Source organism: Leucoraja erinacea, chromosome 7, assembly GCF_028641065.1.
Source record: "Leucoraja erinacea ecotype New England chromosome 7, Leri_hhj_1, whole genome shotgun sequence".
NCBI classification, from domain to species: Eukaryota; Metazoa; Chordata; class Chondrichthyes; order Rajiformes; family Rajidae; genus Leucoraja; species Leucoraja erinaceus.
Window position 1 is genome coordinate 33,100,882 of NC_073383.1, and position 19,462 is coordinate 33,120,343.

Below are 19,462 nucleotides of genomic sequence, written 5' to 3' on the forward strand. Positions count from 1 at the left end.
GACTGTTGAGAAGGGTGTGTCGCTGACTGCATGGAATTTGACTTGAGACTCATTTCTAAACAGCATGCTGACTCTCGGCCTCAGAATACTTTGCATAGTTCAACGTGCTTGTTGACTTTCCCACCAAGGCAGAACAGAAGTTCCAAGGCATGGATTGGCAACATGTTGCCAGCACCTCCAACGTTTCTGCGGCGGCGCTAGCGGCGGGCAAGGTGACTGAGGTGACGACGTTAAGAGAGATAGACAGTGGCGGTGCCTCAGTCTCTGTCACACCCAGTAACCGCGGGAGCCTGGAAGAATTGCCCCCTCCTCCACCAGACCTGCTCCATACACCCCCTGAAGTAAGCCTGTCCCAGTCTCCTGACCCTTTCTCAAGAAAGCAAGTCATTCCCAAGGACTTGTACACAAAGCAAAGAAACCTGTACGAACTGAAACGTTTGTACAAGCATATCAATCCGGACATGAGAAGGAACTTGGAAAAGGAATTCATTCAAGAGATTAGTGCAATTGTAACGGATGAAACGAGAGATAGCGATATGGTGGGGGATGTGCAATATGCCCGGTATGTGTTTGAACACACGGGCCTCAGTCCCCAGAAGTGTGTGAGCCCAGAGCGAGAGTATTTAGAATGGGATGAGATTCTTAAAGGAGAGGTGCAGTCTATGCGGTGGATGTTTGAGACACAGCCGTTAGATTCCATCAAGGATGAATCCCTGGATGAAAGCAATGGGAAATGGATTTCCCAATCAGAAATGGTAGCGGGAGGCGATGTGAAGTACAGAACGTGGATGTTTGAGACACAACCTATTGATATGCTTGGAGTGAGTCCTCCTGAATCCGCGGAGAGCGCGGGCAAGATCCCAGAATTGGCCAGGGGAGATGTTCGCACGGCTACCTGGCTGTTTGAAACACACCCTCTGGATTCCATGAACAAGATGTACCGAGAAAGCGAGGAGACCACAGAGGTCTCTGACACCAGAGATATCACTGCTGGCGACGTCAAAACCGCCAGATATTTGTTTGAGACTCAGTCCCTCGACACACTCGGGCACCTCGATTCAGTGGACGAAACTAATTTCCTGCAGTTAAAAACGGAAATTGAAGAAATTAAAGGGAATGTGAAGAAAACCTCCAAGTTGTTTGAGACGCAGCCACTGTACGTGATCAGGGACCAGTCTGGTCAGGTGCTGGAGATCCAAACGGTCAAGAGAGAGGAGATTGAGAAAGCAGATGTTAGGACTGCTCGCTGGCTCTTTGAAACCAAGCCCCTGGACATGATCAACAAGGATGTTTCCAGTGTAAAGGTTGTGTGTGGGATTTCCAGGGAGGAGGTTGACCAGGGAGGGGTGAGCAGGGCCAAGTGGCTCTTTGAGACGCATCCGTTGGACAGCATCAACGAAGGGATGGAAACAGATGTCACCGCTAAGCATAAAGAGGTGATTGTTGGTGCTGATGTTAGCAAGCAGTGCCGGATGTTCGAAACACAACCTTTTGACTCACTGAAAGACAATGACAATGCAAGACCCGTGGAAACGGAGGAAATAATCGGAGGGGACGTTCGCTCGACAACATTCTTGTTTGAGACGGTTGCCATGGACGCGTTGAAGGACAGCACAGATGTCGGCAAGCTGAGAGGAACCGTTACCTCTGAAGAAGAGAAGGGCAATGTGAGGCATCAGACTTGGGTCTTCGAGACACAACCACTTGAGATGATTGGTGAAGAGAAGGAGAAATGTACAAAGGTCATTCACCTGGAAGAAATCACAAAGGGTGACGTGAGCAGTTATAGACAGGTGTTCGAAACTATGAATTTGAGTCACGTTGATGAATCTAAAAAGCTTCACATCGATTGTGTAACCAGTGGCACTGTGCAGTCGAATAAGATGTTATTTGAAACGACTCCTCTCTACGCTATCCAGGATAGTGCTGGACACTATCACGAGGTTAAAACTGTGAGGAGGGAAGAGATGGTGAGCGGTGATGTTCGGACGTGTAGGTGGATGTTTGAGACCACCCCTATCGATCAATTTGACGAAAGTATTCAAAAGTGTCAAATAATCAAGGGAATATCTAAGGAGGAAGTTCGCTCTGGTGATGTGAAAACGGCGCAGTGGCTCTTTGAAACACAGCCACTGGATGCCATCAAATATTTAAGCGAGGTGGAAGGTGAGGAAAGTGTTACTAAAGTTCTGGATGACATCAAGGGTGATGTACAAACCTGTCGATGGTTATTTGAGACACAGTCAATGGATGCTCTCTACGAGAAGGTAGACGTGAAGAATGAAGTAGATGAGATACAGAAAGGGGATGTAAAGACTTGCACGTGGTTATTCGAAACGCAGCCTTTAGATGCAATAAAAGACAATTCAGAAGCAACGATCAAGGTGCGAACTGTACAGCGGGAGGAGGTGCAAGGAAGTGATGTTCGATCAGCCCGGTTTCTCTTTGAGACGGAATCTCTTGCAAATATACAAGGGGAAAAGAGGGAAGCGTTTAGACAAATAACTGAGATAGATATTCAGTCGGGGGATGTATCTCGCAAGAAGTGGATCTTTGAAAATAAGTCTCTTGATTTGATTAACTCCAGTTCAGAAGATACTTTAAAGAAAATAAGATCTTCGACAGCAGAAGATATTCAGAAGGGTAATGTCATTAATTGTACTTGGCTCTTTGAAAATCACCCAATCGATGCAATAAGAGAAAGATCTGAAGAAAGCGGAAGTCTGCACACTGTCACGGATGTTCAGGGTGGAAACGTGGGCAAAGGGCGTTTCATTTTTGAGACCACCTCGCTGGATCAGATTAAAGAGGAGTCAACCGAGACCACAGATGTCAAGAAATTCAGTTTGGAGGAGGAAGAGAGAGGAGATGTCAAGAACTACACAATGTTGTTCGAGACACAGCCACTGTATGCCATCAAGGATAAGGAAGGATATTATCACGAGGTGACCACTGTTCGGAAAGAAGTGGTGAGTGGAGATGTACAGGGCACCAGATGGTTGTTTGAAACCAAGCCACTTGACTTAATTAGAGAAGACCATGAAGTGTATGTCATTAAGGCGGTGACACAGGAGGAGATTCAGAAAGGAGATGTCTCCTCTGCCCGTTGGAGGTTTGAGACTCAGCCCTTGGACAAAATAGCAGATGGCGAGAAAATAATCCCTCGAACAATATGTGACGTGCAAGGTGGTGATGTGAGATCAGGGACACAGTTATTTGAATCTGATCTGCACCAACAGTACGTTAGAACAGTGAGCGTCAGCGAGATCCAACATGGCAACGTTAGGACGGCCACTTGGCTTTTTGAAACTCGCACCATGGACGAGATCAGGGGAGAAGGGTCAGAGTGTAAGAAGATCGAGACAGTCGGACGAGAAGATGTACAAACAGGAGAAGTGAAACAGGCCATTTGGCTTTTTGAAAAGCAACCGTTGGACAGCATACAAGAAGTTAGTGAATCAATAACAAAGATACTTCCAGAAGATATTCCACGAGCAGATGTCAAAACCACCACCTGGCTTTTTGAAACTACACCCTTGCACCAATTCAATGAGAATCCAGTGGAAAGGCCAGAAATAATGGGGATAAATGTTGAGGAAACTCTTAAATCACTTTATGATTGCAAAATCCTTCATTCCCAAGGAATCCTTATTGAAGCAAATGAGGTTGGAAATGTCAAAATGGCCAAATATCAACTCTTGAATCAGAGCTCCCCGGAGATCGAGCGGGAGCAGGTTGTCAGGGGAGATCTCCAGGACATCATGTTGAGGTTACTGTCCAAGAAAGAGTCTTCAGTGAAGGCCATCACCGTGGACCACAACGAGAAAGGCAACATCCACTTGACAAGTACGCAGCTTTTGAACAGAACAACGGACATTAGCGTGAATAAAGAGGAAATAATTGGCTGTAATATTCAGCAAATAATCGGCAATCTTTTAAATCACGACAGCTCGGCCCAAAAGGGAATTCTAATTCAAGAGAGCGAGAAGGGGGACATCAGAATGACGGTTTATTCCTTGCTCAACAGGGCGGAGCACATGAAGGTTGAACAAGGTGAAGTTATAAAAGGGGATGTGAAAGAGGCCATCAATAAGCTTACCACCACATCTGAGAGCAGCGGGTTTGCACAGAAGTTTAAAGTAAATGACACAGAGAGAGGAAATGTTCAGTTTTACACCATGTGTATAGAATCTGGAGCGTTAGATTATCTTAAGCTTCTTCAGCAGGAGATAGATGAGACTGCTGAGGTCGACCAGGAGCCCAGGGAAATAATACAGGGCAACGTCGAGGCCACCAAACAAATGCTGCAGGTTCAGCAAACGCAAACTGATCGGATGGTTGCAGAGTCGGACATTTTATCTGGCAATGTTCAAAGTGCAATCTTGTCTTTTACGCCAGAGAGACAAAATATATCCGTCAACGTCGAGAAAGAGGAGATTATACCTGGGAATTTAAAGGCGGCTTTGGATTCACTGAATCAGGCCATTAAGCAACCTGCACTGGTAGAAAAGGAACCAGTGGTACACGGCAATTTGTCTGCTACCCTCAAATCTCTCGAAGAAGCTAAATGTCAGAAAAAATATCTCGAAAAGATTGAAGTTATTCCAGGCGAGGTTAAAGGCAGCGAAGGTTCGATTAAAAAGGCATCAATGTGTGGAGTTGGTGAGGATGAGGGAGATGTGGTGTACAAGGATTTCCAGAATGCCTCGACACATTTGGAGGAGACGCGAACCACAATGAGAGGTGACTTTCAAGCCACGACGACAAAGACGTTGGAAGCAGCTTCTGAAACGAGAGCACTCCCACATCAGGTGAGCAACAAGGGAATAACGAAAGCCATGATCCAAAACCTGCCAGATCTACCGCAACAACTGATTCAGCTTAATGCCGGAACAACAGCAAGTAGTCAAAGTACTACTGCAGGCCAGTGGGAAGGACAGGCGCAGGTCTATGTGGCAAAACATGTTGAACGTGAAGAAGGTCCACAGGTCCACGTGAAATCACATTTAGCAGCTCAAGAGCAAAGTAAGAAAAGCTTTACACAGCACATTAACACACGAACACAGATGAAACAGAATGTCAAACAATCTATGAGGACTAAACAGGCAAACGTGAAAGTGGACAACTCAGTAAAAAGTTGTACAGCGAAGAAAAGTCAAACTGTTTTATCATCTGAAAGGTCAAGCCAATGTGATGTTGTTAAAAAAGACAGGAAAAACTCAGACATGCACACAATCACAAACCTGTCTGAACAGATCGGTGCTCAAAGCGTACAAGTGCCCAGAATCAAATCAACAGTTGATCATAAAGGGTTGTTTGGTTCAATTGACGGGCAAACAGCCAAACAGCGAGTCTCCATTTCAGCAGAAGGTCCGAGGACCTTTCAGTCACCACGGATCTCTGAAGTTCTTCACATGTCAAACCCTGAGATTGGTGCAGGATCAGTTGTTGGAGAAGTGATGAGATCTCAAACCAATCACAGTGTTAATGTTATTCAGCAAACTGTACAGTCCTCCCATCAAATCATTCAGAATCTGGCATCTCAGCCCATCACAGATGGTGATGTAAAAGTCAAACATGATATTAAAAACATCCAAGACTTGCACACATCTGAGATCCTTGGCCAGGGAGTAAATCGAGGACTTGTCACCATGGTCAAATCTGGGACAACTTTGTTAGGACAATCAAGAATGTCCACAAGTGGTGTAGAAAGTGAAATAGAAAAAACTAGAAGGGTCGGAGCGAGCAAAGTGATTAAGGGAGAAAAGGCATTGGTGGACATCCAATTTTCGGCTCCACAGTATTCCAAACCCTCTCTTCCTCCTCCTCCTCCTCCACCACCCGCTGAAGATGAAATGTTCCCTCTCCCACCACCACCAGTGGTTCAAACAAAGTCAGAGATGTACGAAACAGAACTACCTCCTTCCACTCTCCCTCCTCCACCCCCTCCCCTTGTTGTTCCCGCCACAACTCTGGGCCAGGAAATGTTCCTCACGGGACATCTCCCTCCATCACCGAACCCTCAGTCCCTTTCCCAGCAGAGACGACTTGTGGACAAGGCACCAAAGGTGGAAGCAACGTCGGGAATGCCACAGCTTGCGTATCTCAAACCGCTGGGGCAACTCGAGAAGAAGGCAGCACCCGTTCCAAGATCAAGTGCAATTATAACGGAGGAGTCTATATTATCAATGCTAGATACTCAACAGCAAAATCAGGATTCCACACGAGTGACATATATTCAGCATTCACCAAGTCCACGATCTCTCCAGTCTCCTGACCTTCAGAGGGCAGAAAGGCCTGTTCAAAAATCATCCCAGCCAAAGGACGCAAGGTCCCCTTCTGGAACAAAAAGAGCCTTCGTGCCAGCGGATACCCCACACATAACTGACCCCATTAAACCACAATATGTCAGGAAGTTTAAAACTCCATTGATGATAGCTGAAGAAAAGTACAGGAAAGAGAGGGAAGAAATGGAAAAATGTAAAGACGTTACAACCTCCTGGTCTGTGGCCAAGGAGAAGGTGGGAAGAGAAGAGTCAACGCTCTCACCAAGAGGAGGATGCGGAGAGAGGCCCGCACTGATGCAGTCGGCATTGCCAGACAAGGCATCGGCAGAGGATGCTCTTGTAAAGTCCACTCCTGTTCAGGTCATGGAATCAGTAAACGTGCCATTGGCTAAGACACAAGTCCCTCATCCAAAAGCGGGACGACCCGTTGCTGAGGGGCAACCCGTTCAGCGTGAACCAATGGGACCCAACCCTGAGAGACATCCTCCACATCCAAAGCCAGGGGGTCCCATTAGTGGGGGACATCTCCTTCATTCAAAACCAGGAGGTCCCATTGGTGAGGGGCATCACATTCATCGAGAACCGAAAAGATCTACCCCTGAGAGCCATGCTCTTCATCCAAAACTAGGAGGTGCCACTGCTGAGGTACATCACGTTCATCGAGAACCAAGAAGATCTACTCTTGAGAAACATCTCATTGGACCAGAACCACGAGGCGCCACTCCTGAGAGACAAGTACCTCATCCAACACCAAGAGGACATGTCCCTGGTCCAAAACCAGTGAGACCCACTGCTGAACATCCCATTCGACCACAACCAAGAGAACCCACTCCTGAGAGACGTGTCCCTCATCTAACACCAGGAGGTCCCATTGCTGATGGAAACTCTGTTCATCCAAAGCTAACTGAGCTTCCTGCCGTAGACAAGATGTCCACACAAACCGTGACCTCCATTTCTTCCTCCCAGTCCACAGTGCTGTCTGCTTCCGAGCAGTTGCATCGTATCCTAAACAATTCTGCAGATGTAAGGGTTGATAAGGAAACGATGTCTAATGCTCTTAAAGATTCAGTGAAAGATATTGGCTTGGAAAATATTAGCCACAAGGAGGTGCATGAAATGACGCAAGTACAATCTGGCAATCTAAAATCTCAGTCAATTTCCCCGCCAAAATTTAAGGTTAAAACCGTTCAACTTCCCAAAGGTGTTCAAAAGATGCAGGAAAAGAGAGAACATGCTTTGCCGTACAAAGTGGAGAAGAAACAATTTTCAAAAGCGGAAGAAACTAAAACTCAAGAGAAAGTTGCAATTAAAGAACAGCTTCAACCAAAACAGAGTGACCTGGTTGGTGTGGGTCAACAGGAATGGCTTCAATTCACTATGGAGGATGAATGTAGTCATTTAGTGACAGAGGACAGAGATCGGAACATCGGGAGGGCAGGATCTCTGCAAGTATTCTCAGCAAACACAAGGCAGGACCATGTGAAACAACAGCAGAACCAACAGTCATACCCAGCTCACTTAAATGAAACCCAGAAGGTGCAACAGAAGAAGGTGGGTGAGGCCATGTATGAAAAGGTGGAGAGTGAACAGATGCAGAGGCGTCATGAGAAGACTCGGGAAGGGGCATTTCCGAAGGTCCATGGATATCTAGACCAACAGAAGGGTGGACCAACAGGGCATGCGGCGTATCCTCTCCCCTTGGGAGATCAGGCACCCACACAGAAGCGCTTGGACTGGAAGGAAGAAAACCGAGTCAAAACTAAGTCCCAAACCTTTCAATCAAAGAAGGAGCAAGTATCGTATGCGATGAATGAAGGAAGTAGACATGGGCCCGTGGTCCCTGTTCATAGAGAGGATTTAAAGCAAGAGGACAAAGGAAGCAGAGAAACGACAGGGCAGGAAAAGGAATTGGACAAAGAAGCTGCCAAATATTATATTGAAATCAGTGACAGCTACCGCAAGCGAGAAGAACTGCAGAATATTTTATTCAGGTTGATTCAGTTCGAAAGAGAGAATGACAATATAGATTTAAATGCTATGAACGCCTTTTTGGAAAAGGTTCCAAGTTGGCTTGCTGATGACTGTGAATTCACGGCCAAAGAAAGTAATTTGCAGGATATGAAAAGGGAGCTAACGCAGATTAAGAAGAAAGCGTTGCTAAAACTAGGCAATTTCGATGAATCGATACAAAGAGCGCTGATCACTATCTCTGGTTTAAAACTGGAACATGAGATGTTGCGTTCGGCTTCCCCTTCACAGAAGATATCCAAGATAAGTATAGGTTCTTGCAAGCTGGACAGGCAGGGGAAGGACAGTGTAGAACAGCAAGCTTGTGAAAGTAAACTCGGTCAAGTGAGTGGCAGTAGAGAAGCGGAGCAGAGATCTCAGTCCCCAGCCAAGCGAATGCCCTCGCCATCCCCCTCGTACATCACCATCGAGTCGACAGCCAGGCGCACGGAGTCGCCCCTCAGAGCTGCCCCCTCTCCGCCGCTCTGCCGCAAGGGACACGACACCCCTTCGCCTGTCCACAGAGACGCCGCGCAGACTCCTCCGTCGCCGATGTCAGCGGCCAGGGCCCACACGTCCTCCTCCTCATCGCCCTCTCCAACCCGCGGCAGGCGCTACGACCAGCTCGTCAAACTGAAGGACACCACCGCGAAGCTGTCCCATGGGCTCCAGCAGTCGGCCCAGTCGACCCTTGTACACATACAGGAGAGGAGATCGGAGATCATTCCATCGCCCGCGACTCTGCGGCGCCAGCTGAAGATTGACACGCCGCTTGCAGAGATGTTGCCCGCAGCAGACTCACCTGAAACCTCTGTTACAGTCAAGGATATAACAGAGATGTTCGAGGAAGCTCGGAGATCAGAAGAGAACAAAGTGTATCAGCGCAAGGATCCCATTGACATTCCAGAACGCCTGGGCTCAGACACAGATCCTGAGTCTACAGCCTGCAGAGAGCAAGTTCAGAAACCATCCGTTGACATCTCACAACGTGGTCATAAGTTTGATTTGCCGGGTCAGCCGAATTACTTTGAAAAGGAGCAGCTCGCGTTCATTGAAACATTAGGGTGTGAGAGTAGAGATGAGTTTTTTGGGAAAGTGAACGAGTTGGGGGAAATCCCAACATTTGATGTGAAATCTCTTCACCCTGTGTCTGAAAGTCCTGGAGAAATATCTATTCCGATAAAGCTTGAGGATTCCTCCAGGGACAAGAAGCCTCTGAAAAAGTCTCAGCGTTCTCACAAAGTCAGGGATGAGGTGAAGAAGTCAGCGCAGTCTATGTTGTATCCGGAGACGATTAACACGCAGTTTTCACACATGGAGGCGTTTGAAGCAGCAACGATGGGCTCAAGGACGAGCGTTCAGCACAACCCCGGCATGTTTCCAGGCATCAATTCCAGGCACGCACCCCCGACCTACGAAGACGTCGTGTCCGGACAACTCCTGGACCTGTCAACGGACAAAACCCCGGAGGAACTGCTGAAGAACTTCCAGGAGACCTGGCAGGAGAGTGAACGTGTATTTCGGAGCCACGGGTACAAAATATCCGGCACCAATGAAACGCTGTGGCAAGAAGATGTCCTTCAGGAACACATGGCCCTGAGCGGTAATCTGCATGCCCAGTGTGGAGAGCAGGAATGGAAAGCAACAAAACTAACTCCTCAACGTGTGACACATCAACATTTTAATGGAATTAATATGAATGATGTTTTTTTTTAACAGGTTTGCTGTGTTGTTTGACATCTGTCCCATTTCTAATGTGAATACAGATACTAACACCGAATTAAAACAGCTACCATTCCCACAGTAGAAACAAGAAAACGCAAATGCTGGTTTATGCCAAAGATAGTAACAAGGCGTGGAGCAACTTAGCGGGTCAGGCAACATCCCTGGAGAACACGGATAGGCGACATTTCGGGTTGGAACTCTTCTTCAGACTGAAGAAGGGTCCCGGCCCGTAACATCCTTGGAGAACATGGATAGGTGATATTTTGGGTTGGGATCCTTCATTGGTTTCAACCTGAAACGTCACCCATCCATGTTCTCCATAGATGCTGCCTGACCTGCCGAGTTACTCCAGCACTTTGTATCTACCATTTCCATACTGTTGACATTCGGCCATTGTGTAGACGTTGAGATATGTCCACATTAAGCCAATGGTCTCACTTCTGAGCAGCAGATTCAACAACTTATCTTCTCAACTTGCAGAGCACCTGCATCTAGAGATGTAAAAAATAAGTCCACACTGAACAAGAAAGACAGGAATGGTTTGAGGGGGAAGTATGATTGGAAAGGAAATTTTCGGCCCGTATTTGAAAGTAGGATTATATTGGTATTGGAGCCACAAGGAACTGCAGATTCTGGCATCTTGAGCAAAACACAAAGTGCTGGAGGAACTCAGTGGGTCAGGGAGTATCTGTGGAAGGAATAGATGCCGTTTCGTAGCTGAAGACGAGTCCCAACCCAAAATGTTGTCTGTCCATTCCATCCACAGATGCTGCCTGACCTATTGAGTTCCTCCAGCGCTTTGTGATTTGGTACTGATATTGGTTTGGAAACTAAAGAGCAGAAGTTATGAGGATGTAATTGAAGTTGCTGAGAGAGTAGTTTTGGAGCAGAGAATGTATAAACCATCATTCTTGCAGAAAATAGAATGGCAGAGGCAAGGAGGCCAGATTAGCGTTGGGGACACAGCCCAGACCATCATGCAAACCACCCTCACTTCCACTGATTCCATCCACACTTCACATTGCCTCGGCAAGGCCACCAGCATAATCAAGGACCAATCTCACTCCACTCACTCCCTCTTATCCTCTCTCCCATCAGGCAAGAGGTTCAGAAGTGTGAAAATGCACATCTCTGGATTCAGAAACAGTTTCTTCCCAGCTGTTATTAGGCAACTGAACCATCCAATCAACAAGTAGAGAGCAATCCTGACCTCCCATCTACCCCATTGGAGACCCTTGGACTATCTTTAATCAGACTTTATTGCACTTTATCTTGCACTAAACGTTATTCCATGTATTGTGTGTCTGTACACAGTGAATGGCTCAATTGTAATCATGTATAGTCATTTTCCTGACTGGATAGTGGACAGGGAACAAAATGCTGTTCATTGTACTTCAGTACACATGACAATAATAAACTAAACTAACCTAAACTAGACTAGAAAGACTCAGATGGTGAGGAAGAGAATGTTAGAATCGCATGCCTGTGGTATCAATTGATTCTTGAACACACGAAGGTCACCAGGAAAGTGCCAGAGGAACTCAGCGTATCAGGCAGCATCTGTGGAGTGCATGAACAGGGAATATTTCAAGTCAAGACCCTCTTCAGACTCTAATGCAGGGGTCAGCAACCTACGGCCCTCAGGCCGAATGTGGCCCGTAACCTGAAATCCTGCGCAAAGACGCCGACACGGCCGCGCACCTTCTGTGTCTTGGCTTCACTGTCGGGATCGGGGTTGTCAATAGGCCAGGGACGAGTATGAATATTTGAGCTACTGCCTTCAGGACAGAGCCAAAGCAATGGTCCGTAGGTGCTCCATGTTCGTGAGCGCACTTAACAAGGGGCCAGTGATCCGGGTGGCGTTCTCGAAGGGGCGGGATCCATGTGAACACATGACTTGTTGCCTGCCATCCGGGGCGAGATCCATATGTACACATGATACATGTGGCCCGCCACCGCTCACAGACATGCGTCCTGGCCCCGATGCAGAACAAGGTTGGCGACCCCTGCTCTAATGCATCAGTTTGAAGCAGGGCCCTAACCTGAAATGTCAAAAAGTGTGACATCATACATAAAACTGAAGTTCACAATTTAATTATTTCAACGTGATTCGGATTAATCAAAAGCCCTCACAGCGGCAGTACATGACAGGGAGAGATAGTTCATGAAGTTTGTGAAAATTTCATTAATTAACAAAATTCCTTGTTTAACATGCGTTCCTATGCATTTTTTTTACACTTTATGTTTGGTGTCCACCATAACAACCGTTACATGACATTTAGAAAGTCAGTTTTTTCTAAAGCATTATAGCTGATTTCTTCACTTTTGCTGTTTTTCAACATACAAATGTACTTTCTTGCCATAAACATGGAGTATGTGACCAAATGAGCAATATTCCTGTTATCTACTGAAACATGCGTTACGCACATCACATCAAAATGAAAGTAGCTCCTGTTTCTCCCAGTATTTCATTTTTCTTTCTCATGTTTTGAATAAACTTTAATGGAAGTAATTGGCCATACATAATAAGAGACTGCAGGTGGATGGAATAATAGCTACCTCAAAATGCTGGTATTATGCGTGTGATGGTGGACACCAAACATTTTCACTAATTTTGGCATGCAGCAACTTTTACAGAATCTCGATATTAAGGTTACTTTCTTCTCATAATTTCATTATCTATTGAGTTCCAACTAGAACATTTTCAATTTCCTTGGGAAATTCTTTGGTCTTAATTTACCATCGTGGTGTAACGTTGGTTACTCTAAAATAGGGAGGACACCAAGAGTAATCACTCTTTGAAATATGGCCATTCAGAGCATTTAATGCCAAATTCACCAAAGGTTTTGCATATTACTGTGAAACGTGCATCTCTGCAAGGCAACAAGCTTGAAAATGTTTTGAATTATAATGAAATTAATGCAGAAATTGCCTCTTTATTTCTTGTGTCCAAGCATGTCACATTTTTGGTGTCCTAAAAATTGATATTTTTGAGATTTCAACTGGTTGAATCAGGAAATTAATTTAATTCCTAACATGATTTTCTCTCTACTATCTCTTGCACATTTGAGTAACAATCCCTGAAAAAAATTAACACCATACTACTTGAAACAGTGGAGATATGACATTTTTAATGTTCTGTGCTGAAGTCTCTCCAGTATTACAAAAATATACATATGATAAAATATTGATAAGTATGAGCAATAAAAAAAACAGGCAGGTTATGCAACTGACTTGCTAGGGCATAAATATAAAATTAACAATCCTAAACGAGAACAGTCATTTATTTGTTCCAGTGAATGGGTCAGGAAAAATCTCATTGGTTGGAAATTATCTGTAAGCTTGTATTCCAATTCTGTTCTCATGTTGGGCAAAGCTTCAAAGGTGGAGTGCAATTGACACACGGGAGATGTGGACAAAGGTGTTTCTTACATGGAGATTCGTTATTATTTGGAAATAACTGCCTGTAATGCTGCCTGGACTCGGGGGTATTAGCGAAAAGGTTGGACAGACTTGGATTGTTTCCTCTGGAGAGAGAAATATATAGGGTAATACAGACAGAACTTTTTTTCCTCGTGTGGAAATATGAAAGATTAGAGGGCATAGGTTTAAGGAGAGAGGTGGCAAAGTTTAAAGGAGATGTGCTGGGCAGGTTTTTTGCATGGAGAGTGATGGGTGCCTGGAACGCGCTGCCAGGGGTGGTGGTGGAGGCAGATATGATAGTGGCATTTAAGAGGCCTTTGGATAGGCACATGGAAGTGCAGGGAATGGAGGGATAGGGATCACGTGCTGGCAGAGGAGATTAGTTTATGTTATCATCATGTACGGCGTGGATATTCTGGACCAAAGGACCTGTTCCTGTGCTACGTTGTATGTTAAGCACTTAAGGAGGAATAATTTGCAGGTTTACAAAGCAGGAGAATAGTATTAAATGGGTCCATTTCCAAAGAGGCAATTTAGACTCACCAGGCAGAATGTATCTCTGCTATAGTATATCAGAATAATTCTAACATTTTATGATCCAGCGGACACTGGCTGTCCTATTATTTTATTCTCCTACACTTCCTAAGTACTTCAGGCGGCACCATGACACAGCGGTTGAGTTGCTGCCTTACAGCGCAAGAGACCCAGGTTCAATCCTGACTAAAGCGCCTGTCCCACTTAGGCTATTTTTTAGGCGACTACAGGTGACTAGGCTGGCACCACTTGGTCGCCAGGGTGTCGCCTGTATGGTCGTGAATAGTCTCCTCAGTCGCCCAAAGAATCTTTCCGGTCGCCGCTGGATTTTAAACATGTTCAAAGATTTTCAGCGACACTGGGTTGACGCCTTGACTTCTCCTGACGTAGATGCTGTTGTAGGTGGTCGCCAAGTGATGTAGGTTGTCGCCGGTGCTGACTTCGGTGAATTCCATTGGCGACTATCTACGTCAACCTGCGTCAACTGGCGACAGGTACCGACGACTGAATTGTCTTCAGGTGTCTTCAGTTGTCGCCAACAGGGTCGTAGCTTGTCACGGGTGGATGTAGGTTGACCGGTTGTCGTAGGTTGTCACCTGTGTGGTCGTAGGTTGTCGTAGGTGTGGTCGTAGGTGGATGTCCTAATGGGTCGCCGGTTGTTGGTAGCTTGCCGTCGACTAGGTGGTAGGTTGTCATGGACATTGTCGTAGACATTGTTGTAGGGGGGCCCAGTCGCCGGTTTTTCGGTGACCTGCTACAACCATGACAGTAGCCGGCAGTCACCTAAAAAATCATCTAAGTGGGACAGGCCCTTAAGGGTGTTGTTTGTGAGGAGTTTGCAAGTTCGCCCTGTGACCACATGGGATTTCTCCAGGAACCTCCGGTTTCTTCCCACATTCCAAAGACATGCGGGTTTGTAGGTTAATTGGCTTCTGTAAATTGTCCCTAGTTTGTAGGGAGCGGATGAGAAAGTGGGATAACATAGAACGAGTGTGAACAGGCGATCAATGGTCAGTGCAGACTCGTTGGGCCGAAGGGTCTGTTTCTACACTATATCTCTAAAGGCAGTAGAGTGCTCGGAGATGTCCTGTGCTGCTAGATGTAAAAGTCATTTTTCATTAGCTGCAGACATTTTATAGTTTGTACCTTGATGTACTCTAGAGATTTATTTTATCAATGGCGTTCACAAAATCCAGAAGTCTGACAAACGGTTCAGAACTCCAGGTTAGTTCCGATCATGGAATGTAAATGTACATCATGTTGATGTAAAAATGCAAGTCACATCGTACAAAAAGCATTGTCAACATCTTTAATGACCACAGGCCTCACACAAGGTGAAGTTTAGCTGAGGTTCCCCGATTGCTTAGTTTAGTTTACTGTTACACGTACCGAGGTACAGTGGCTATAGAACATTACACCATGACAATGGAACAGAATTAGACCATTCACAAAATCGGCCATTCAATCATGGCTGATTACTATTCCCTCTCAACCCCATTCTCCTGCCTTCTCCACATACCCTTTAATCAAGAACCGGTCAATCTCTGCTTTAAAAATGAGAACGTTTAGAGTGAAATGGGCCAAAGGATATTTTTTGAGACGTTTATAATAGTTATGCAGTTGCAGAGTAACAATTATTTGAAAATTCCACATTATTTAAATATGGTGGGAAATCAGAGTTGAAGTTTCACATTCCATTCTAATAAATATAATGACATTTTGACACAATTTTATACACTTTAATACTAACATTATATTTCAAACATATTTTGCATAAAACTAATTTATGAGTGTGTTTTGATGTGACAATTTTGACCAAAGAGTGGAGTTATAATGCAGCTTGTGCAAAAAAAAAAACTGAATTTAAAAGTAAACAATATTCTAACATTTTTTCCGTAGAAAATACAGGTTCTTACCAAGGAGACCTGCACGGTTTGCCGAAAGATAGTGTATCCCATGGAATGCCTGACCGCAGACAAACAAATCTTTCATAAGTCCTGTTTCCGTTGCCATTATTGTAACAGTAAGTTAAGGTAGGTTCCTTATCTCTAACTGTCTTTATAACATTTGTCAGATTGATTACATAATTTTGGTTTGCAATAGGTTTAAGCTTTTAGTTTAGAGATACAGCGTGGAAACAGGACTGTTGGCCCACCAAGTCCATGATGATCAGCGATCGCCCCATACACTAGCACTATCCTACACTCTAGGAACAATTTACAATTTACAGAAGCCAATTAACATACAAATCTGTACATCCTTAGAGTGCCAGAGGAAACCGGAGCATCTGGAGAAAATCCCATGCGGTCACAGAGAGAATGTTCAAACTCCACATAGACAGCACCCGTAGTCAGGATCAAACTCTGGTCTCTGGCGCTGTAAGGCAACATAGAAACATAGAAAAATAGGTGCAGTAGCCATTCGGCCCTTCGAGCCAGTGCCGCCATTCAATATGATCATGGCTGATCTACTGCAACTCTACTGCTGCTCCACTGTACCGCCCAAGTGTCGCGGGTAGATAAGGCGATGAAGAAGGTTTTTGGCATGCCGTCCAAAATCAGTCGGGGAATTAAGTATAGAAGTTGGGATGTTACGTTTTACAAGACATTGGTGAGATGCACTTGGAGTATTGTGTTCAGTTTTGATCACCCCGCTATAGAAGGATGCCAACAAGATGGAAAGAGCACAGAGAAGATTTAAAATGATATTGCCAGGATTTAAGAGGCTGGGTTATAGTGTTGGGCAGCCTTGGACTCTATTCCTAGGAGCACAGGAGGCTGAGAGGTGATCTTATAAATGTATAAAATCATGAGGGGAATAGATGGGTTGGGAAACAAGAACCAGAGGACATATGTTTAAGGTGAGAGAGGAAAGATTTAATAAGTGTTTAAGAAGGAACTGCAGATGCTGTAAAATCGAAGGTACACAAAAATGCTGGAGAAACTCAGCGGGTGCAGCAGCATCTATGGAGCGAAGGAGATAGACAACGTTTCGGGCCGAAACATTGCCTATCTTCTTCGCTCCATAGATGCTGCTGCTCCCGCTGAGTTTCTCCAGCATTTTTGTGTACCTAAAATTTAATAAATACCTGAGGGGCATCTTTTTCACACAGGGTGTTTTATATATGGAACGAGTTGCCAGAAGAAGTAGTTGTGTCAGGTATAATGACCACAGTTAAAAGACACTTGGATAGGTACATGGATAGGAAAGATTTAGAGGGACATGGACCAAAATAGGTGCAGGAGTAGGCCATTCGGCCCTTTGGCAAATGGGACTAGAGTAGAAAAGGACATCGTGGTCAGTATGGACGAGTTGTGCCGAAGGGCCTGTTTCCTTGCTGTATGACTCTGTGACTCTGTGACTCTTTAAACCAAAATGCACTAAAAGAGGTCAATAAGCACCTTTCATCTTCATGAATAAAATACTTAGTTCATATTAATTAACTGAAACTTGAATTAATTAAAAGAGGTTCAACTTTTAAATCTCGTGCATTAAGCAAACACATGTCTTATGTAAAAGTAAGGGAACTATTTGACTTTAACTAAATGAGAGTAATTCTGAGGTCATCCTTCTCGGCCATTCGGACTCAATCAAAATGATAGCAGGCAGCCTTGGAAGCCTTACCCCACTACTCAAACCTCACGTCAAAAACCTCGGCGTGATATTTGACTCAGCACTGAAATTTGACAAACAAGTCAATGCCGTGGTAAAAGCTAGCTTCTTTCAGCTTCGGACGATAGCTAAAATAAAACAATTCCTCCACTTTGATGACCTCGAAAAGATCATCCACACATTTATCTCCTCCCACCTAGATTACTGCAACTCTCTTTACACTGGCATCAGCCAATCTTTCCTGTCCCGCCTGCAACTGGTCCAAAACACCGCAGCGAGACTCCTGACAGGCACCTGAAAAAGGGGCCACATCACCCTGAAACTGGCCTCTCTCCACTGGCTCCCTGTGCAGTTCCGTATACATTTCAAGAACCCCCCTCTATGTCTACAAAGCCCTCAATGGGCTTGCCCCCATCTACATTAAAAGTCTTCTCACCCACCACTCCACCTCCAGGTCCCTCAGATCGGCCGACTTGGGGCTGCTGAATATCCCATGGTCTAGGCATAAGCTCAGGGGCGACCGCGTTGCGGTTGCAGCTCCTAGACTGTGGAACCGCATCCCCCTTCCCATCAGAACTGCCCCCTCCATCGACTCCTTTAAGTCAAGACTAAAAAGTTATCTATACTCCCATGCCTTTCCTGACGTCCACTGAGCGAGTGCTATATGTATATATGTATGTAGTTTGTTTATACTATTCTTATAACAAATGTAAAGCACTTTGGCCAACGAGAGTTGTTTTTTAAATGTGCTATATAAATAAATGTGACTTGACTTGAATGTGACTTAACTGAAGATTACTGAATGTCTGTACATTTGCCAATAATGAGGTTGATGAGGTTCAATTGTTCTTTTTCACTGCAGTCTTGGAAATTACGCATCTCTCCACGGACATATATACTGCAAACCCCACTTTAAGCAGCTTTTCAAATCCAAAGGCAACTATGATGAAGGTTTTGGCCATACACCTTCCAAAGGAGGCCGGACCATCAACGGTCAAAGCAACTTCTCTGTTGATAAAAATTTTCCAGGCAATAAAACAGTCACTGACTCAACCACAAGTCCGAAAGCCATTAGCGACAAAGAGAACCAGTTAGCTGATGCACATGAGGCAGAACCATTGGTCAGGGACATGGAGGAAGTGTTGAAGAGTTCCCCCGATCAAATGAAAGCAGCAGCAGATAGAAATAAGTTAAACATCAACTGGCCTCCTTCCACTGACGCAAGTAGGAAAATGTTCAGCATTGAAGAGGAGGTGAAGGTGACCAAACCAAAGTGGCCCCCAGAAGGTTCCAGTCCACAACCAGTGAATTCTAAGGTCAACACGTTTGAGGAACAAGCAGACAGTGTCTCTCATGACAATCATTCTGCTGATATTGAGAAGGAAAATAAGGCACAGATTGAGGTGAATGGTGAGGAGAATGTGGAGATGGAATTGAATGTTGAAGATAAAGACGAAATATGTGTAAATGGAGCAGGGGATGTGCGTAATGGAGGTAGAGCTGAGGATCTGAAAGAGTACAAAGAAAACGTTGTTACCGCTGAAGAACCAATGGCTGTAAGTGCAAAGGAAAGTGAAAATTATCTTGAAGATTTTAATTCCAATAATAATAATAATAATAATTATGGGGATTTGCAACAAGTTGACTTATTGCAATTTGATGACACAACTGAAGACTCTTCAATCAACTTCATCCCAGATCAGAACCTGGCAAAAGACCCAACACAACCACAGAGCAGACTCTTCTGTGAGGAATCAGATGGGAATGTTTCAACAGATCTGGTCAGACAGTTGGATGTTTATTTGTTAGACCTTGATGTGAAACAGTTGGTTAGTGGTTCTGAAGAAGATGCTCCTCATGCCAATTTAACTAGT

General features: G+C 45.0%; 1 protein-coding gene across 1 annotated transcript in view; it reads left to right on the top strand.

Annotated features, from left to right (window-relative positions):
• xirp2a (xin actin binding repeat containing 2a) overlaps positions 1-18,588 on the top strand; it is a 110,914-nt gene extending 92,326 nt beyond the window's left edge. The window contains exons 8-10 of the mRNA XM_055638176.1: positions 129-9,897; positions 15,876-16,009; positions 18,451-18,588. Of these exons, the coding sequence (XP_055494151.1) occupies positions 129-9,897; positions 15,876-15,970 (9,864 nt within the window). The 3' untranslated portion in view covers positions 15,971-16,009; positions 18,451-18,588. The remainder of the gene's footprint in view (positions 1-128; positions 9,898-15,875; positions 16,010-18,450) is intronic.
• The last annotated feature ends 874 nt before the right edge of the window (positions 18,589-19,462 follow it).